This window comes from Petaurus breviceps, unplaced genomic scaffold, assembly GCF_028583685.1.
Source record: "Petaurus breviceps papuanus isolate PSGF00001 unplaced genomic scaffold, PetGlider_PUasm1.0 118, whole genome shotgun sequence".
NCBI classification, from domain to species: Eukaryota; Metazoa; Chordata; class Mammalia; order Diprotodontia; family Petauridae; genus Petaurus; species Petaurus breviceps.
In genome coordinates this window covers 22391240-22410922 of record NW_027185616.1, presented here as the reverse complement: position 1 = coordinate 22410922, position 19683 = coordinate 22391240, and the positions used below count along the sequence as shown (strand labels likewise).

General features: G+C 40.3%; 1 protein-coding gene and 1 long non-coding RNA gene across 2 annotated transcripts in view; one reads left to right on the top strand and one right to left on the bottom strand.

The window, feature by feature from the left end:
• Positions 1–19683, top strand: part of TRPM3 (transient receptor potential cation channel subfamily M member 3) — a 732143-nt gene that overhangs the window by 504996 nt on the left and 207464 nt on the right. The window contains 1 exon segment of the mRNA XM_069087002.1: positions 5545–5668. Within this exon segment, the coding sequence (XP_068943103.1) occupies positions 5545–5668 (124 nt within the window).
• The window catches only part of LOC138160478 (uncharacterized), a 228550-nt gene that overhangs the window by 148729 nt on the left and 60138 nt on the right, over positions 1–19683 (bottom strand). The gene's annotated exons all lie outside the window — the stretch shown is intronic.

Here is a 19683-nt window from a genome sequence, read left to right as displayed (position 1 = left end):
TGAGCTTAAGGAAAAGGACTTTATCATTGTTAATTGTAACTTGCATTTATATGTTGTTTTACAAATATCTTATTTGAACTTCACAACAATGCTGTCAGGTGCTATTATTATCCCCACTTTACAGATGAGAATTCTGAGACTATAGAGCGTTAAATGACTTGCCTAGGGACACACAGTTGAAAAGTGTCTAAGGCTAGATTTGAACTCAGGTCTTCCTGATTCCAGGACCATTCCACTATCCACTGTGCTAGCTGTTTCCTAATTATTTGTGGCTTTTGACAAATATAGTAAGGTCAGAGTGACATGGGGAAGAACTTGAGTAGAGAGGCCATTGAAATTGTTGAGGTGATGAAAGCCTGAGCTAAGGAAATAATTGTGTGAATAGTCAGATGTGAGAGATGTGATAGAGGTAGGAATGGCAAGATGGCAACTGATTGGCTATGTAGGGATGAGGGAGACTGATTTGTAGAGGACAAGTCACTTGCCTCACTAGCTCAAAGCTTGCTCATCTGCAGAATGAAGGGATTGAACTATTTAATTCCTATAGTCCCTTCTAGTTTGACCTTGCAAATAGTTCTGAAGTATCAACAGTAAAAATAAAAATTTGTGCTATCCCTGTTTCCTTTGCCTCTTTTGCCTCATTTCTTCCTCACTAATGTGAATTTGGAGTTAGAGGTCCTGAGTTTTAGGACTGTGTAACCTTGGGCAAGTCTCTTTACTTCTCTCATGTGTAGAATGAGGGAGTTGGAAGAGATAATAACTTATGAGGTCCCTTCGATTTCCAAATCTATGAAAATATAAAAACCATGACCTCAGTTTTCTCATTTGGAAAATGAGGGGTTTGAACTAGAAGTCCTCTGAGGTCCCTTCCCAACCAATCCATGAGAATACAAAAGCTCTCTGGGTCTCAGATTCCTCATTTATAAAAAGGAGATATTAGACTCGATGGCCTTCAGTGTCACTCCCTGCTCCAAATCTGTGATCCTATCAGACTAAAAGCCTCTTCTTCATCTAAGTAAAAGCAAAGTCTTCCTGTAGCAAATACACTTAGATTTGTCCAGGAGCTGTAGATTTTCATTTTAAAAAGACACCAGCGAGAGAGACAAGGCAAATGTGATTTCTCTTTCACCTGCCGCCTCATTCTCATTAGACCTGTCCTTTTTCATGTCGTCTTGGACAGGTGGACTGCTTTCTATGACCTGACTAGCAAAGACATGCAGAGACTTCATGATAATATTCTGGTTTCAATCCCCACTCACAAGGCCAGGGGACATAACTGGTAGGAGCCATCTGTTGGCGCTCACCCTTTTAATACGCAGTGCTTTCTGGAGCGCCATCATTCATGTGGCCTTGGCAGTCCTGTTAAGACTCTTCACCCTGCTGTTACCATTTGTTACTCATTGATGCAGCCCAGTGCCCTCCTGTCTCACTCATATTTCTGTCAACAAATGTGGAGATGTGGTTGGCACAAACAGTTTTCCCAGAAAAGCACATGAATCAAAAACATTTTGAGAGAGAGCTCGTGCTTTAATAGATGTGCCCAATCACAATGCCTTAGCCATTTCAATAGAAATAAGATATGCTTTTTACATGGGAACTTTCACAGTATCAGTCCATCAATGAGCGTGATATTAAATGCCAGACATTGGGGATACAAATACAATGAAGGAAATGAACCCACCTATCAAAAAGTTCACACTCTAATGGGAGAACTATAACACAATATATTAAAATGATACCAAGAGGCAGAATGATGTAGTGGAGAAAGAGGAGAATTCAAGTCACTGCTCTGATGCATAGTGGCCATGTGAGGATCCCTGAGTAAATCATTTAATCTCCCAATGATCTAGGCATTCTCTAAGACTAGAAATTGAAGAGAAGGTTCCAACCTGCATTAGTAAGAAGTTCTTTCTTCTGAGAATTCCTTATATTACCTATATCAGTGAAATCACAAGTCCATTCCCTATCCTGATCCCCTGCTAAAATAATAATGTTCTTCATTAGTTTCAGTTATGTCCTATTCTTCATGGACCCATTTGAAGTTTTCTGGGCATAGATACTGAAACAGTTTGCCATTTCCTTCTCCAGCACCTTTTACAGGTGAGGAAACTGAGGTAAATAGGGTTAAGTGACTTGCCCAGGGTCACACAGCTGGTAAGTGTCTGAGGCTGAATTTGAACTGAGGTCGTCCTAACTCCAGGCCTGGAACTTTATCTACTGTACCACCTAGTTGCCCCAAATAATATTATACTATAATGTAATATAATATAAAAATTTTAATGATATTTGGAAACATGTAGTTTAATATAGATTTATGTGAGTGTGTTTATGTTTATGTGTTTGTAAATAGATACAGATATCTATATAACTAGATGCAGATATTTATAGAAGTATGTATAATATATATGTTTGTGTATATATATATACATATACATATATGTGTGTGTTGAGGATGTCATTTGCTCAGTAGTCCTCAGTTTTCTCTTCTTTTAAAATGAAGCTGTTTGGGGCAACTAGGTGGTGCAGTGAATAGAGCACTGGCCCTAGAGTTAGGAGGACCTGAGTTCAAATCTGACCTCAGACACTAGACACTTAACTGGCTGTGTGACCTTGGGCAAGTCACTTATCCCCAGTTGCCTCCAAAACAAAAAAATAAAACATGAAATAAAGTGAGGCCGTTGGTTTCTGCAGTCGTTCCTAGTTCTGCTTGGTCTCATAGTTTTGAAGAATCAGTAGCAAGAATGACCTTTGGCCTATAAAAGTTTGTCCTGTCCCTATCCTGAGAGCCAGATAGAAATGATCGAGATATCCATGCATACAAGGGAAGGGAAGGGAATGTATAGAAAAGAATTACTGTTGATCAGTGTTTATGTTTGAGTTTAACCCTTGATAGATCTGACAAAAACAAGGACCCGGTTGAATTGAATAAACGACCAGTGGGCAGACCATTCTAGTCTCTGAACTTCTTGTGATGCCCTTACATAGCAAGCACAACCTGCTAAGGTGCAAATCCAAAGTATAGTGATGAGGCTGTATCATCAGTACTAGTGTCCCCATCAGTCTGTACTAGAAAAGGTACACCTGTGCCACCTTGAAGGTGTCCGCTAACTGGCCTTTGAAAACCATCATCTCAAAGAGTCGCATGTTGCAGTATGATTAAGATGTTCTAGAGTCTCTCTGAAAATTATGAGTGACTTTGGGGGAAGGGAATGGAAGGGGAACATAGAAGTAGGGAGGAAAGGAAAGAGAATTAACATCTATATAGCACTCGCTGAGTGTCAGGTATTGCCTGATAACATTATAAATATTATCTTATTTGGTTATCACAATAACCAGTAGTCACTATTATTATCCCCATTTTACAGTTGAGGAAACTGAGGCAGATAAAAGTTGAGTGACTTGCCCAGGGTTGCACAACTAGTCAGTGTCTGAGGCCATATTGAACTCAGGTCTTCCTCACTCCAGGCCCAAGACTATACATTGAACCACCTTTGGTAGCTTTGTTTTGAACCTCACAATTTTTTGTTTTACAAAGATAGGAATGGCAAGCAATAATAATTGGGAATAGGAAAGAGCATGGGAATAGGAATCAGGGTTCCTGGAATCTAGTCCTACATCTGCTGTGAACTACCTACTTGACCTCAGACAAGTCATTTTCTGTCTCATGGCTTCAGATTCCTCATCTGCAAAGTTTGGAGGTTGAATTAGATTTTTTCTGTCTGCTGGACCTACCTTTCTGTCATTCTTAGGGTTAAGCAGGAAGACAAAGGAAAACAAATTTTGAGATGGAATTTTTTTTTTAAATCTGCCTGCAGGAATGGCTATTCTAACTGGATTGAATCAGAAATATTTCATGAAAATATGACAATATGGGTAGCAAGTTCCCTGTAGTCATTCGCATTCAAGATTTGAATTAGGACATAGCTTTATCACATCACTTCTTCACAATCTGCTTGATGTGATATTTGTTGACCCTGATGTCCACAATGTATACAAGGTGGTGGTATCCTGAGTCTATTTCATAGTAGACCAAAGGAAACTAGATAGCATGTACTCCAGCTTGTTTATCCTAGGGGTATTTTTGCAAAAGCCTATCTGAAACAGAAGTGTCTTAGTTGGTCACCAGAAAGATGAGACACTTTAAAATTTCCTTCTTTTTGTGCCTGGGCTCTCCCTTCAGCACAGCCTTTTTGGCCTTCAAGGCCCATCACATGACTTCTGTATTGGAGGGGTCAGCTGTTTCACTTTCTATGCCATCTTGGGGGGGAAAGACCTGTCTTCCTATTTCATAATTAGAGTCAAAGCTTAAAATACAACTGCTCCAGGGGGAACTAAACATTGATTAAATTCCCATAATGGTGTAAATTATTTTTGTCAGAACCTTTTCCTGGGAGTTCTAAAACCTAAGGAAAGGGTATGGAAATCTCTAGGGGAGAGGGGCATGTTGCTTAAGTTGTATAGAAAGGACTGAGAAGGGAACAGTGAAGGATTTGGGGTTGGGGAAACAAAGCAAATACCCTTTTAAACCTGGACTTCTTAATCTTTTTCTGTCATTGCCCCTTTGGCATGCTGGTGAAGACTAGACCCCTTCTCAAAATCATTTGTTTTTTTTTAAAGCAATTGGGGTTAAGTAACTTGCTCAAGGTTACACGGCCAGTTATTTCTGCGTGTGGTGCTGAATATCTGAGCCTGGGATTAGATCCCCAGGTCATCCTGACACTGGAGCCAGTGCTCTTACTCGCTGAGCCACCTGGCTGCCCCTAAGTAATTGGGGCTAAGTAACTTGCTCAAGGTTACACAGCCAGGTGTTTCTGGGTGGGTGCTAATTGTCTGAGCCCGGATTCGATCCCCAGGTCATCCCGACACTGGAGCCGGTGCTCTTACTCGCTGTGCTACCTGGCCACCCTATCAAAATCATTTTTAATGCATAAAATAAAATATACAGAATTACAAAGGAAATCAATACAATTGTAGTAGTTATAATTTTTAAAAAAAGCTTATAGATCCCATATTAAAAGTGCCTGCAAACAACTTTGCCAAGGGCCTGTCTGACAAATACCTTTGTTCTTCATTTAAACAACTTTAGGCACTACCATAATCTATCACCAAAAGGTTCTTGTTAGGCATAAGCATTATGACTTTTCAAAAAAAAAACATAAAAAACAAGTTTCCCTAGCCCAGCTGGCACATTGGCATGTTCAACTCAAGCAGAGATCCCAGCTGAAATCAGAATCCAAATGGAAAATCCCCATGCTAGCTTTTGTTTAGAAATCCTCATAGCTGGAAGCCTAAAATGGTTTACTGTCAACCCATGGACAGACTGGATTTGAAATCAAATCTCAGAGGTGAAAAACTGTTGCTTCAAAGACAGCACATTTTTTTCCACCCAACAAATTGGCTTTTCCCTTCACTGTGTCCTTCTCCAAATCTATATTTTTACCCTTCTATAGCCCTTGAAAAAAGGAGCTAATCTTTTAACTCTTTATTCATGACCATAAATTTGATGTTGTATGTGTGTTTTAGTGATGTTTCTTTTTTTTTCAGCCTCATTAATGAATCTTTGAGGGACCAGTTGCTAGTGACCATCCAGAAAACGTTCACCTATACTCGAACTCAAGCTCAGCATCTTTTCATAATACTCATGGAGTGCATGAAAAAGAAGGAATTGGTAAGTGAATAGGACTCTGGATCAAACTCTAAAAGGGATGGGATGAGTGGCCCTTTCTACCAATGGTAACCTGGTGATGTAGTATATGTTTTACCTCTGGCAGCCCTTCACAAGCCCATATGATATAACTGACTGTCCATGCTCCATCATGGGGCCCTGAGTGGCCATTTCTATGTCTCATAACTGAGACTTCCCTCCTATGGAGACTACTTCTCCCTGTATTTCCCATCTACCTCCTGTCAGGGGTTTGAAGAACATGGTCTGGACTTTTTGTAGAGTAGGCTACCCATTTGTCCAGATAACTACACTGGTCAGCTATGAGGGTGGTTTTTAGGGATGGCAGTCACATGGGAATATTTGTATGGATCAGGAGAGAAGCCAGCAGATAGGGAGAAAAATGAAGATGACAGCATTCGGGGATAATATTGGCAATATGCTGGCAATAAATGGGATCAAAGTTGTACATAGTGAGGCTGAACTCAGCAAAGAGAAGGACCACCTCATTATTGGAGATCGAAGAAAGATGAGAGACAGTGAGTGGTGATGCCAGGAGGGTATAAAATGGAGAAGAGAGAAAAGGAAAGTCTGGGCAAATGGCCTCAACTTTTTTTGATGAACCTAGAAGTGAAATCCTAACCTATGAGAGTATGTGGAAGGGGTTCTCTGGGAGGTTTAAAGAATCAAAAGGAAGATTTAGCACAGCACATTAGTGAGTTGGATAGATAACCAGTTAGGGAGAAGTAAAATGATTGCCTTGCAGTAAGGGCCTACTTGAGATTAGGTAACATAAATTTGCAGTTTGCCTATTTAGTACAGCTTCATGATTTCCTCTAGGTGTGGTCAGCACCATACTTACTAAACATACTATCTAGACTAGACGTACATCACAGCAAAGGAGGAAGATGGTGGTGTTAATATAGGCTTGGAGCTTGGAAAAATGTGATAAGCACTTGGGCAAGAGATTGGAGAATAGAAGACAATATAAACTGAACTGGTTCACCAAGGGGCCAATTCAAGAAAGGAAGAAAATGTAGCCAGAGCAAGCACGGTGGCCTGGAAAACTACGGAGGGACGCATGTATTGGTGTTCACAGTGAAGATGAAGAAGAAAACTGGGGATCATAAAGAGTATGGAATGGTGGGATGATCAAATGAAGGAATTTGGGAGCTGACGGACATGGAAGTGAAACATATTGGTAATGTTTTTGTCACCCTTGTCTGTAGCTGAGGTTGAATAGAAGAGGTCATAGGAGCTGAGGTGATTGGGGAAATAAAAAATTGGAGTATTGAGGGTGTCAAATGTATCCTGAAAGCTTCTAGTATGAAGACAGGAGTTGGAATCAAAAGGAAGACTGTGAACTAGGCACTAAACTCACTGAAGAAGGAAAAAGAATGATGCCATGACAGTATTAACAGCCACCAGAATCTGGATTGGGTAATAAAATTTGGATGGTATGAATTTTGGAAAAGATGATGTGGAGTGATAGTGGTAGAGAGAGAGTCTGGAAGGAGCAATGGGAAGCATCTACTACTTTTCCTCAGTGACCAATAAGCAGAGACATATGAAAAAAATATATATTGGAAGAGTGGCCAGAGATTCCGTTAACTGGAGGGAACCATGTATTAGGGAGTGCTAGAAGATGGAAAGTCTGAAAGAGAAGTTTAAGATGAGGGGAACTTTGTTAATTATGGAGCAGGCATTCAAATGCTTCTTAAACTGTGGGTCACAACCCTATATGGGGTCTCAATAAATTTGGCTACAGTAAAAGGTTTCTGAACATGCAATGACCAAAAATTAATTCAAAATCAAATGCATAGGGCAGTTAGTTGGCATAGTGAATAGAGCACCAGCCCTGGAGTCAGGAGGACCTGAGTTCAAATCCAGCCTCAGACACTTGACACAATTGCTAGCCATGTGACTTTGGGCAAGTCACTTAACCCCAATTGCCCTCCAAAAAGCAAGAAAAAAAATCAAATGTGTAATGAATCTGAAGTGTTTCTGGTAGTGCTTGCAGAGAGCATCACACAACATCACGGCAGCCTTGATTCTGAACACAAAGCATGTGCACTTTGCTCTGGGCATGCCCTCAGGCCACATAATGCCAACTAACTCTGCCAAAACCAAGTTTTGAGTGGAAAAGATTTAAGAAGTCCTGTTCTAGAGGATACAAAAGAAAGGAGCAGGGAGATCTAAAGTGGGATATTGGGGACTTAGGATTGAGGTGGGCAGGAATGATGGAGTGGAAAGCTGGGACTGGCAGGGAGATCTGCTTTTTGGTAAATGGAGGTTCAGTATTACTGGAAAAAGGAGAGTGATAGTGGTTGAGACTATGTTAACCTTTGAGGAATGAGCCTAGGTAGGAAATAAGTGGAAGGGGACAGGTCTGCTATGGAAGGCAGGTGACTAGAAGGTTCAAAGTTGTCTGTCAAGGTCTGGAAGGTAATGTTGTATCCTGTGAGACATCAGGAAGTTTGCCCCATGAGAGGCATGAGCAGCAGGATATATGTCCAGGAGTCCAAACAGAAGGCAAGCATGAGAGTGATCTGGGTGGGAGAGAAAGGGAGCCTTTGGAGGTAGCCAGGGAGCAGGGGGAGCTCTCCTGGCCCCACCTCCTGGCAGGCACCAGCAAGGTCTAGCCTGGCACTGTTGTGAATGCTGTGTGTTGTGCTGGTTGCGCTTGTAATCTCCTAGATGCACCGCTAGTTCCTTCCATTTTCCTTTGAACTTGCAGTGATCTTACTTGTGCAGTCTTTTTCATAAAATATTTGTAGTAGTACTTAAAGAATCATGACTCTGCTGAAGCTGTCATCCAGACACATCAATGAGAATAAGACAAATAAATTCAAGTAGCAAAAGAGGTGCCCTTCACACATCAGTTAGCCTGATTTTAGCTTTGGGATTTCACTTTGCTTCCCAATGGTGAATCATTAGTGTCCAGTGTCAAATGTCCTCAATGACAGGAGGAACAAAGTTAACGTGCCACACAGCATTGAAATGAAGTCGAAAAATTGGTGTCCAGGTAAGGCTGGAAACTTCTTTTAGCAGTTTCCATGTTGTCATGTGGTCGATTGATGAACCATTGTTTACAGCCTCTTCTAGACATTGCACCATTGCCATAGAATGGTTAGAAATAGCCTCTGATAGAGGAAAAATAGCAATGCTTCGCCTATATCTTAATCCAGTGAGAAAGATCACAGGGACACAGATGCAGTGAATACAGTTCTAAGAATTCAGTCTCCTGTTCAACAGACCCTGAGATCTACTGTGTCACCTCAAGGGTGCAGGGCTGAATTCAACTGCAAATAATCTGCAACCAAGAATGCTCATTCTGGTCAGTGAATGGGAAGAGAAAATCAAACCTAATCTCATCTATCCTAAGGAGTTTAAAACTGACCAAAGCCCATTGCAGAAATCCTGGGATGACTAATATTGGACGTTCTTTCTCCCTGAGTAGGACTCTAAGGCCAGACCAGTTTAGAACCAAATCCAGGGATTTAGCTTAATTTAATAAACATTTATTAAGCACCTATTATGTTCAGAATAATTGTGATATGTATTGAGGAAGTTACACCATTTAAATATGACATGGTTTCTGCCTCATAAAGTTTGCCATCTGTAAGGGTTCAGATAAAGCCATTGTGGCGAAGGAAATATAATGACTTATTTGTTCCATTCACATTTGACTTATTCAGAAAGATCAAATACAAAGTACAGAAAAAGTAGGATACCTCAAATGTGTATGAGAGTTACTTCTGTCATGCAAGATCCCCTGCTGAGAAATCACAAAAAAACATGGGGGCTTAAGGACATTTGTGCTTTTATATTTTATTTCTTTTGAGCCTCACAGCAGCTCTGTGAAGCGGGTAGTATAAATATTACTGGTGTCAATTTACAGATGAGGAAACTAAGTCTCAGAGAAGTTAAATGATTTGTCCATGATCATACAGTAAGTATCACAGGCAAAATTTGAATCCAAGTCTTCCCTACTCTAAATCACATACTTTTATCTTCTGCTTTCCATCGGCCTAATGAAACATTTCAGCAGTTTTCCATTTAGGGATGAAAAAGTTGGGGAGAAGAGTAAAGATCAAGAAATATCAGCCTTAAGTGCATATGGGAAACAGACATGCAGTCTATAAAATTCCTATACAAAAAACTCAATCTGGGCTTGGGCCTCAATGTCTTGACTGTTGCTTCTATTCTCCCCGAGATTGTCCTGGGAATTCCTCTATAATTCAGTGACTGGCCATGTTTTATCTTCCATGTTACTCTGCCTGAAAAAGCTGAAAAAATGATGAGCTTGTAATGTCATGCCTCACACCAGCAGCATCGATTTTTTTCTTGCTCAATGCTAATGATTTTCCAATGCCAGCACCAATAACTGGTGATAAGTCTAACAGAAAATATAAGTTTCTCAGCATCCCTGCAAATATGCTCAAAAGCCTGTCAGAAGTAAAATTGAGTAGCCCCAGTTAGGGCCTAGAAGGCCAAATGAGGTTTCATTTCTATGGAAATGGTTTGGGACTGTTTCCATTTAGATTCCAGCTTAGAATTGTCCCCTGGAGAGCTTGTTTTAAATGACAGATTATTTACTGCAGGAAATTTAATCAAATCATAATTCTATTCCAAGGAAATTCAGTTTCAGTATAAATTTTAAATGGTTCTTGTCCTCATATCTTTGTGGATAATGGAAAGTCAGGAAAATTCATAGAACCTAGGATGACCACAGAATTGATAGGGGGTTTTCTTACAATACAAAAAAAACAGTCTAGATAGAAGAGTTTAAAAATGACTTTATAGTTGTCAGGATTAGCTAAAAGATGATTCCTGGACCCTCCTATGCCAGACTATTTATCTCAGTATATCAGTGTAGAGGCAACATGCCATAATGGAGAGAGTGTGAAATTTGAAGCCATCAAGACCCGAGTTCAGAACTTGCCTCTGGTACTTTTAGCTGTGTAACTATTGGAAAGTCACTTAATCTCTAAGTCTGTCTTACTCATGTTAGGTCAGCTTCTTTGCACAGTGAATAGAGTATCAGCCCTGGAATCAGGAGGATCTGAGTTCAAATCTGGCCTCAGACACTTACTAGCTCTCTGTGACCCTGTGCAAAAACCTGTTGGCCTCAGGTTCCTCACATATAAAATGAGCTAGAGAAGGAAATGGCAAACCATTCCAGTATCTTTGCCAAGAAAGTTCCAAATGGGGTCACAGATCATCAGACCCAACTGAAATCACTAAACAACAACAGCACTCATGTTAAAAATGGGGATAGCAGTAGTTGGGAGTATGGTGGCTCCAATGAAGTCATGCATGTAAAAAACTGAATGAATGTCAATTATGTTAGCTGCCATGTATCAGCACAACATCAGTGAGGTATTCCGGAGTCACTTGGGTGTTTTGGTCTCGTGGTTTCCTCCTATAAGCATTCATCAAATGCCTACTATGCATACAAAGTCAAAAGGGACTATTTTACTTGTTGTCATTAAATTCCTTCCCTCACACATTTTGTGACCCCATTTGGGGTTTTCTTGGCAAAGATACTGAAGTGGTTTGTCATTTCCTTCTCAAGCTCCTTTTACAGATGAGGAAACTGAGGCAAACAAGTGACTTGCCCAGGGTCACACAGCTAGTAAGTGTCTGATATTTGGACTGAGGAAGATGAGTCTTCTTGATTCATCATCTAGCTGCCTTTACCATTATATACCCCTCCCTCAAAATAATCTATTCCACAGGAAAAGAGTACCCAAAAAGCCTTGCAAGACCCCAATCTGGCCCCAACTGTTTCCCAATTTGTATAAGACCAAGTCACTTAAATCTCTTAACCACTTTTAGCTCTATTTAATAATACCTTTCTTAACCTTCTTCACTAAATTGTCATGAGAAACAAACAAGATCATGAACAGAATAACCCCTGCGGGGGAAACGACAAACCTCTGCCCAGTGCAAAGTATGATTTTTGGGGATTCTTTGGTCTCTATCTAAGCTTTCTCTTAGTGCCCTATGATTTATTTTCTCTCTTCATGTATTGGCACTGCCTTTGTCCTTTTTTTTTTTTGGAGGGGGGAGGGCAGGGAAGTTGGGATTGAGTAATCTGCCCAACGTCACACACCAGCTAGTAAGTGTTAAGTTTCTGAGTCTGGATTTGAACTCAGGTCCTCCTGACTCCAGACTGTATTCACTGTGCCACATTACCATCCCATAACTGCCCTTGTTGCCTCTCACTCTGCCATAGGGCTCTAATTCATACTTATGAGCATGCAAGTATAATCAGAATAAACTGGACATCCCTATGACATAGGCTTTTAATGACATCCCAAACTCACTTGCCAGTTTCTTGAAAAGCCCAGAGGAAGAGCGGCCAGGTAGCACAGCGAGTAAGAGCACCGGCTCCAGTGTCAGGATGACCTGGGGATCAAATCTGGGCTCAGATACTCAGCACCACACCCAGAAATAACTGGTCGTGTAACCTTGAGCAAGTTACTTAACCCCGATTGTTAAAAAAAAAAAAAAGCCCAGAGGAAAGGATACAGTGCTGCTGGATTTACAAGCAGGAAAATAGCAATGTGCTTTTAAAAGCTCCTCTGTTGTCCCTGTGTGATAGATCCGTTCCTAGGAGGTGAGCTTGCCCCCCTTTGCTCCATGTAGCCTTGGGGAATGCCTGTCTGCTCTGTTAAAGCTTTCTTCATCTTCAATGCTGTGAAAAGCAAAAGGTCAGGACTTGGCCGAATGAGCCGAGGCAGCAGGAATCCCCAGAAAACGCCGCCCCCCAGCTTGTGTTGTGCTTCCTTCATGTAATGGATGATACATGTGTATAACAGAATAGGTACTTCCTCATGGCAATAATAGCTAATATTTATGCGGCCCTTACTGTGAGCCGGGTAGTACTGTGCTCACTGTCATCTCATTTGTTCCTCACAACAACCAGGGGGGGCGGCTAGGTAGCGCAGTGGATAGAGCACCGGCCCTAGAGTCAGGAGGACCTGAGTTCAAATTCAGCATCATTCACTTGACCCTTACTAGCTATGTGACCTTGAGCAAGTCACTTAACCCTAATTACCCTGCTTTCCGCCCTCCAAAAACAAATATCTCCTAATGATGTAAATCAGTAAATGGTTGGCAACTTATCATTTAGAGAGTTTCTTGGAATACCAAAAAGTTAAATGATTTGCTCAAAATCCTATAGGCAATAAATATCAGCAGTGGAATTTAAATCTAGGTCTTGTAGGCTTAGAGATGAGCTCTCTATCCACGAACATTTATTAAGTGCCTACTGTATGCCAGGAATTGTGCAAAGTTTTGGGAATACAAAAAGAAGCAAAATACAATCCTTGCTTTCAAAGACCTCAGTCTAATACTCCCCCTTGTCTGGCCTATCATCATCTGTCCATCCATCCGTCCGTCCATCCATCCGTCCGTCCATCCATCCATCCATCCATCCGTCCATCCGTCCGTCCGTCCGTCCGTCCATCCATAAATCCGTCCGTCCATCCGTCCATCCGTCCGTCCGTCCGTCCGTCCATCCATCCATAAATCCCTCCATCCATCCGTCCATCCGTCCGTCCATCCATCCATCCATCCATATACATACATGCACACATAGGAACACATATGTAAAACATTTTTAGAACATTTTAAGATTCACAGAGCATTACAGCTAGGTTACACAGTAGATAGAGTGTCAGCCCTGGCATCAGGAGTTCAAATCTGGTCTCAGACTCTTACTAGTTGTCTAACCCTGGGCAAGTTACTTAACCCTGTTAAGCCTCTGTTTCCTCATCTATAAATAAGCTGGAGAAGGAAATGGCAAACCACTTTAGTATCTTTAAAAAAAACAAAACACAAAAAAAGACCCAACAAAAACAAAAAACCAAATGGCATCACAAAGAGTCAAACATGACTGAAACAGCTGAACTACATAAAATATTTGATCCTCACAACAACCCTGTGAGATCAGTGCCACCTCTTTTACCCCCCTTTTAAAGATAAGGAAATTGAGATAGAGAATTTAAGTGACCTGCACAGGTTCTTACAGGGTCTTCGAAAGTGTGGAAGGCTGGATTTGAACTCATAGACCCTTGATTACAAGTCCTGGAAGTACAAGTCCTACTGTACCACTAATCTACTTATTGAATGACAAAAGTCAGCCTCCTTTTTTGATAGGCAAAATGTCAACCCATTGTAACAGAAAGTTGCAAATCAACAGATGCACATTTCTTCATGGCCAGTCTTTATTTGCAGGGGGGGGGGGGCGCGGGGTGATGAGGTTCAGTGGTCACTCACTAGGGTCACTCAGTTAGTAAGTATCTGAGATCACATTTGAACTCAGGCCCCCCTGACACCAGGGTTAGTACTCAAGCCGATGCACCGCCTCCTTGCTCCCATTGCCAGTCTTCAGATGACCAGATATTTGTAATGCAGAAAGAATTCTGAGTCTTTTTTTCCTTCCTTCTATGTAATTTTCCTACTCTTTCCTTATTTGCAAAGTGCTCTGAGAGCCTTCACACACTAGTACTTTTTTCATTATTATTTTAAACCCTCATGCAATTTCCAGAGTGTGATCCCAATATGATGAGTGACTTTGGCGCCTTGTACTTTGTAATCAGTTTTCAGAAGCTTGGTGGCCCGACGATGAAAAAAGACAGAAATGGGATGGAGCTCCTACCATCAGAATTCATGTCAGAAAGACTAATACGAAAAAATTAATCTCTGAATCCCTCCCAAATGACTTACATTATAGTGCCTCTTTCCCCTTCTGTTACTTAAGCAACTATAGCTGTTTCTCATTCATATATGATGATTCCACAGGCAAGAAGCAGATATAACATATAAGTATTAGGTATTATTATCCAGTCCATCAATTCAGGGTGCATGGGAATGAGGCTGAATAGAGAGTTTTCCCCAGTGGCCCTGTCAAAGCTGAGCAGCGCACCAGAATGAAACAGATAAACAGCTTGTAGAAGTGGAGTAGTGAGAGTTTCAAGGGAATTGGAGGAAAAGAACATTTATTTTTAGGTAGGAATGTAGCAAATGTCTATCATATGAAGGCATTTGAACTTTCTGGGTGCAGGAGGCACAGCAGATAGAGTGCTAGGCCTGGAGTCAGGAAGACTCATCTTCCTGAGTTCAAATCTGGTCTCAGACACATTAGCTGTGTGACCCTGGGCAAGTCACTGAACACTGTTTGCCGCAGTTTCCTCATCTGTAAAATGAACTGGAAAAGGAAATGGCAAACGATTTCAGTATCTTTGCCAAGAATTGGACGTGACTAAAAGTTGTACGGTAACTATATGGCAGAACACATAGAGGACTGGATCTAAGGTAAGGAAGACTTATGCTTGAATCTTGTCACAGAAACTAACTTGATATGGAAACCCAGGCAAGTCATTTAACCTCTCTCAATCTCAGTTTCCTCATCCATAAAATGGGGATGATGAGAGTAGCACCTGCTTCACAGAGTTGTTGTGAGTGAGGATCAAGGGAAATAATGTATAGAGAGAACTTTGTAAAACCTTGAAGGACTATGTGAATGTTAACTATGACCATTATTACCACAACTATGAAGTCATAACATTTTTTTTTGCCTTTTGGAGGGCAATTGTGGTTAACTAACTTGCCCAAGGTTACATGGCTGGTTTTGTGTGTGTGTGTGTGTGTGTGTGTGTGTGTGTGTGTGTGTGTGTGTGAGTGTTAAGTGTCTGAGGCAGGAACCAAACTCGGGTCCTCCTGACTCCGGGGCCGGTGCTTTCCTCACTGCGCCACCTAGCCGCCCCAAAGTCATAATATATTATTGTTATCTTATCTCCACTGAAATATTAATCTGTAGTAACATGAATATAAAGAAAAGATAAAATTCAGGAATATGACAAACCAGAACTGACAATGGCTGGAAATAGTTAAGGACCAAGGGGCAATTGAGGAGCTTTTTGAGTATTAGAAAAAGCAGAACATTTGAAAAGAGGCTCTGACCTGATCTCCCTGGCTCCTTCATCTACAAAAGAAGCAGAGTGCTGCCCATGATGCACATCTCCTAAAACAGAGGCTGGAAGGATGAAATGGAATAACATTACTCGAAGTACTTTGTAAACCTCAGAGAACTTCATAAATGTCAGAAATGACTTAGTTGTAGAACCAAGAACACTTGACATAGTCTGTGAATATTTTGCAATCATAAGGCCCATATTAGCTGTCATTATTATTATTGTATCTTTTTTACATTCTAAGAATTAAGAGTTTGTATTAAGCAACAAGCTTGTATGTGCAAAGCACTGTGCTAGACACTGGGTATGCAAAGACAAAGCTGAAACAGGCTCTGCCCTCAAGGAGCTCACATTCTATTAGGAGAGACAACATGTCCACAACAGTATACGCTTTATTTTCTATCAAGAGGCATTGAGGTGTAGTGGATATAGAGACAGCTTTGGACTCAGAAATCAATCAGTCAAGAAGGTTATCTCCTCATTCTGTAATATGAATAGCAAAAGAAAATTTTTCTAACTCTTTTGCAAACTTGGGGCATTCAATAAATGCTTATTATTTATTGGTTTTAAAGCAGGAAGTAATAGAATTTGATCAATTCCACCTCACTAAACTACTGACCCTAATAATTAGTATCCTTCCAATTCCCTTGTTCTTAGAAGAGTAAGTTTTTCTAAGAACAAAGGTTTATGAAATATTTGAATTCCAAGGAGACAGAAAGGAGTACATTATGGCTTAGCTTTCCTGGAATGTTGCTAGCCCTGGTGTTCCATTTACTTTAGTCCTCTATACAGATGACATAAATCCCATTATCCTTCTACACTGAGTAAAATGATTAAAATTTTATGCCTCCTATAAAATTATCAGACTAACTGATAATTCAAACTCGGAGACTGACATCTTCAGTCTTAACACAGAATATGCAATGAAAGTTAAGACAAGATTTCTTATATATAATTTCTTACCACACCAGTTAATCAGAACCACATAACTTTTCAGAGAATTCTACATGTGGCCAGAGGAAAGGCATTTTTAAAATTTTATTTTATTTTAATTTATTTATTTACTTTTAGTTTACAGCTTTCAGTTCCACAATCCTTTGAGTTCCAAATTTTCTCCCCCTCCCTCTCTCCATGGCAGCATGCAATCCAACATAAGTTCTACAAATACAAGGAAAGGCATTTTTAAACCTTACTATTTCTAGCTCTCAGATTTCCAGGGTGTTGAACAAAAGTAATAACATCATCTCATATAGAAACTTAATGACAGCAATGACCTTTGACTATACTTTAAGAAATTCAAAGTACTCATTTAAAAATCTTATGGGGTTTCATACCAGTGAACCCTGGTAGTTTCCACCTCCCGTTTTGTTCTTTGAGGGGGAGCTACTTTATTAAATAAGGTGACAAGTCATGGAGAATTCTGAAACTTCTGCCCCGAAGCAGTGAGTGTATACCCAATTAGGGTCCAGTAAGTATTAGGATGATCCCTTCATTATATTGTAAGCTTCTTTAAAAAAAAATTTTAGGCATTCTTTTTAAAAAATGATTTATTTACTTTTAGTTTACAACAATCAGTTCCACAATTCCTTGAGTTTCAAATTTTCTCCCCTTCCTTCTCCTCTCCCCTCCCTCCCTATTGTAAGCTTCTTACAAGCAAGGTCTCTATTGTTTATCATATGTATGTAGTACAATATCTGGGGGCACCTCCCCATTCACCCCTTGGGTCCCCTAGACAAAGCACTTTGTAGATCTGTATCCACTCAAAACCATAGTTCATATGTGTTTAGTTTTTCACGTCAGTCAAAGGAAACAAGTAAGAGCAAAGGAATTTAATGAAATTGCATAATAAAAAGGAGCAAAGAAACATTTTCCCTTTAAACCTAGGGTGTATTCTCCTTGAATACACAGTGAGGAGGAAGAACGTGTATGACTAAGGAAAATGTGTGTAGTGCTACACACAAGGAATATCTAGCCAGGTGATCTATATGTAGGGAAAGCATCATCAGGACACACACACACACACACACACACACACACACAGGGGAATAGGGCCAGGACATAGGGATGGAGGGACGTAAAGGGAGCCCATGCTTGGAAGGCAAGTAACATCTGGCATGCTTTAGAGCTGCCATTGTCTTCTGTCAGTGACATTGTGCCCCTCCTACTCCTGCTAAACCTTGTTCCTTCAGGTCCTGTGTAGCGTAGAGTAGTGTCCCCATTGCATTGCTGCTCATCTCACATGGGCTCTATTAATATTGCTCTGATGATCCTGTGGTCACTATTGGTCACTGAAGGGACGTAAGATTGTGGCCTCCTCTCCAGAATATTCTTCACACGGCTCAGAAAGCTCTTTGGAACACAGTCACCACAACTAATTTGTGTCCTCTAGCTTGTCTTCCTGGTCACAAAGGGCAACTTCTCTGTCAGTGGTCTCACTCTGATTTAGGATTAGAAATTCCATGTCACTGCCTATTTAATTCCTTATGGGGACCTTCTGTTTACAAACCCATTTCAGATCAGTTCAATCTTTTGGATCTGATAGGTCAATAAATATAAGTAAGCACAAAAGCTAGAGGATAAGATTGTCTACTCCTAGGCTACATTCCTGCAACAAAAAGAAGTTTTCCAGGCTTTGAGACAGCCTTACATGGGTATGTCCAGCACCTAATGAGACACTTTGGCTCAAAATAGGTGCTTCCTCAATATTGATTTTAGGAATGAGATTTCAGGGAGATATCCAACCTAGATTCTTACACGGCTGTGAACCTAATTAGGTTTTCCTGAGTATATAAAACAGAGCCTAGATTTAGATTAGATGCTATTTTTAATTTTCAGCCTCTGGGAGATTTGTAAGCCTGTCAAACCTTTCTCTGCTATGAAGAATACTCCATTCTGAAAGCCACTAGAGACCTTACTAGAGTTGCAAAATAAAAAGAACTGTTAGAAATGTGAAAGGTTCAAGAATGAATGGGCCATAATTTCCCATAAACGTCTAGAGGCACCCCTCCCCCACCACGTGTCCTGACTTGGTATCACATCAACAATATCCTCTCATCTCAGATCTTGCCCCGTTCCTGTGGGACTAACACCAGGAGAGATGGTTACGTACCAAAATCAATGTTTTGCTATGTCCTAGTACAAAAATAAAAATTTGGACTACCATGTTTCCCAATAGCATTTCAGGATATAATATAGGATCTTAGATGTAAATCTGAAATATTTAGGGGTTATTGACTATAATTCAGCTGCCTCACTTTTTTAAATGAAGAAACGGAATCTCAGAGAGTTTAAGTGACTTGCCCAGGGTTACAAGGTGGTACATAACAAAGCTAAGATTTGAACTGCTGTTTTGTTTTGTTTTGTTTTACTTCAACATTTTTTTGGCTGTAGCACAATGCCTTCCAGTCTTTCCTTCTATATTATCAGGTATTACAAGCAGTCATCAACTTAGGGAAGGGATGCTTGGGATACAAAATGCAGTTTACCATAGCAGTGACAGTGACCAGGGTCTCAAGTTCACTCTCAAAAGCCTATTTTATCCATAGTGATGGACAGCTACAATACTAGTAGTACTGATCTGAGTTCTTATCTTAGTTCTGTGAACCAGAGTTTACACTCAATCCTACCTCCAATAACCAATAAAAAAATTCTCATTTCTCTGGATAGCTCCAGAGTTCCCAACCTCATGAAAGTTATATGAGATAACCTCATGAAAGTTAAATGAGAAGAGGGTAGGGGAATATTTGGAAAATACTCATACTATCCAATTGAAATTAATTGATTCATTTTATTCTTTATGTGTATGGGAAACTCTAGAATCTGTTTTTTTTCATATTGGATAGGGGTTATTAGGAAGGTTTACTGAAAGTCAAAGTCAGGGATGAAAAAAAAATGGAAACCCCTGAACTAGTTTAGCATTTGCTTTCCTGTTGGGAGAAAATAAATTTGATTGAAGTAATTCAAATTAATTTGTAAAGAACTGAGAGATAAAACATTCCCATAGATATTTGTATTTTAAAAGAAATAATGTAGGGG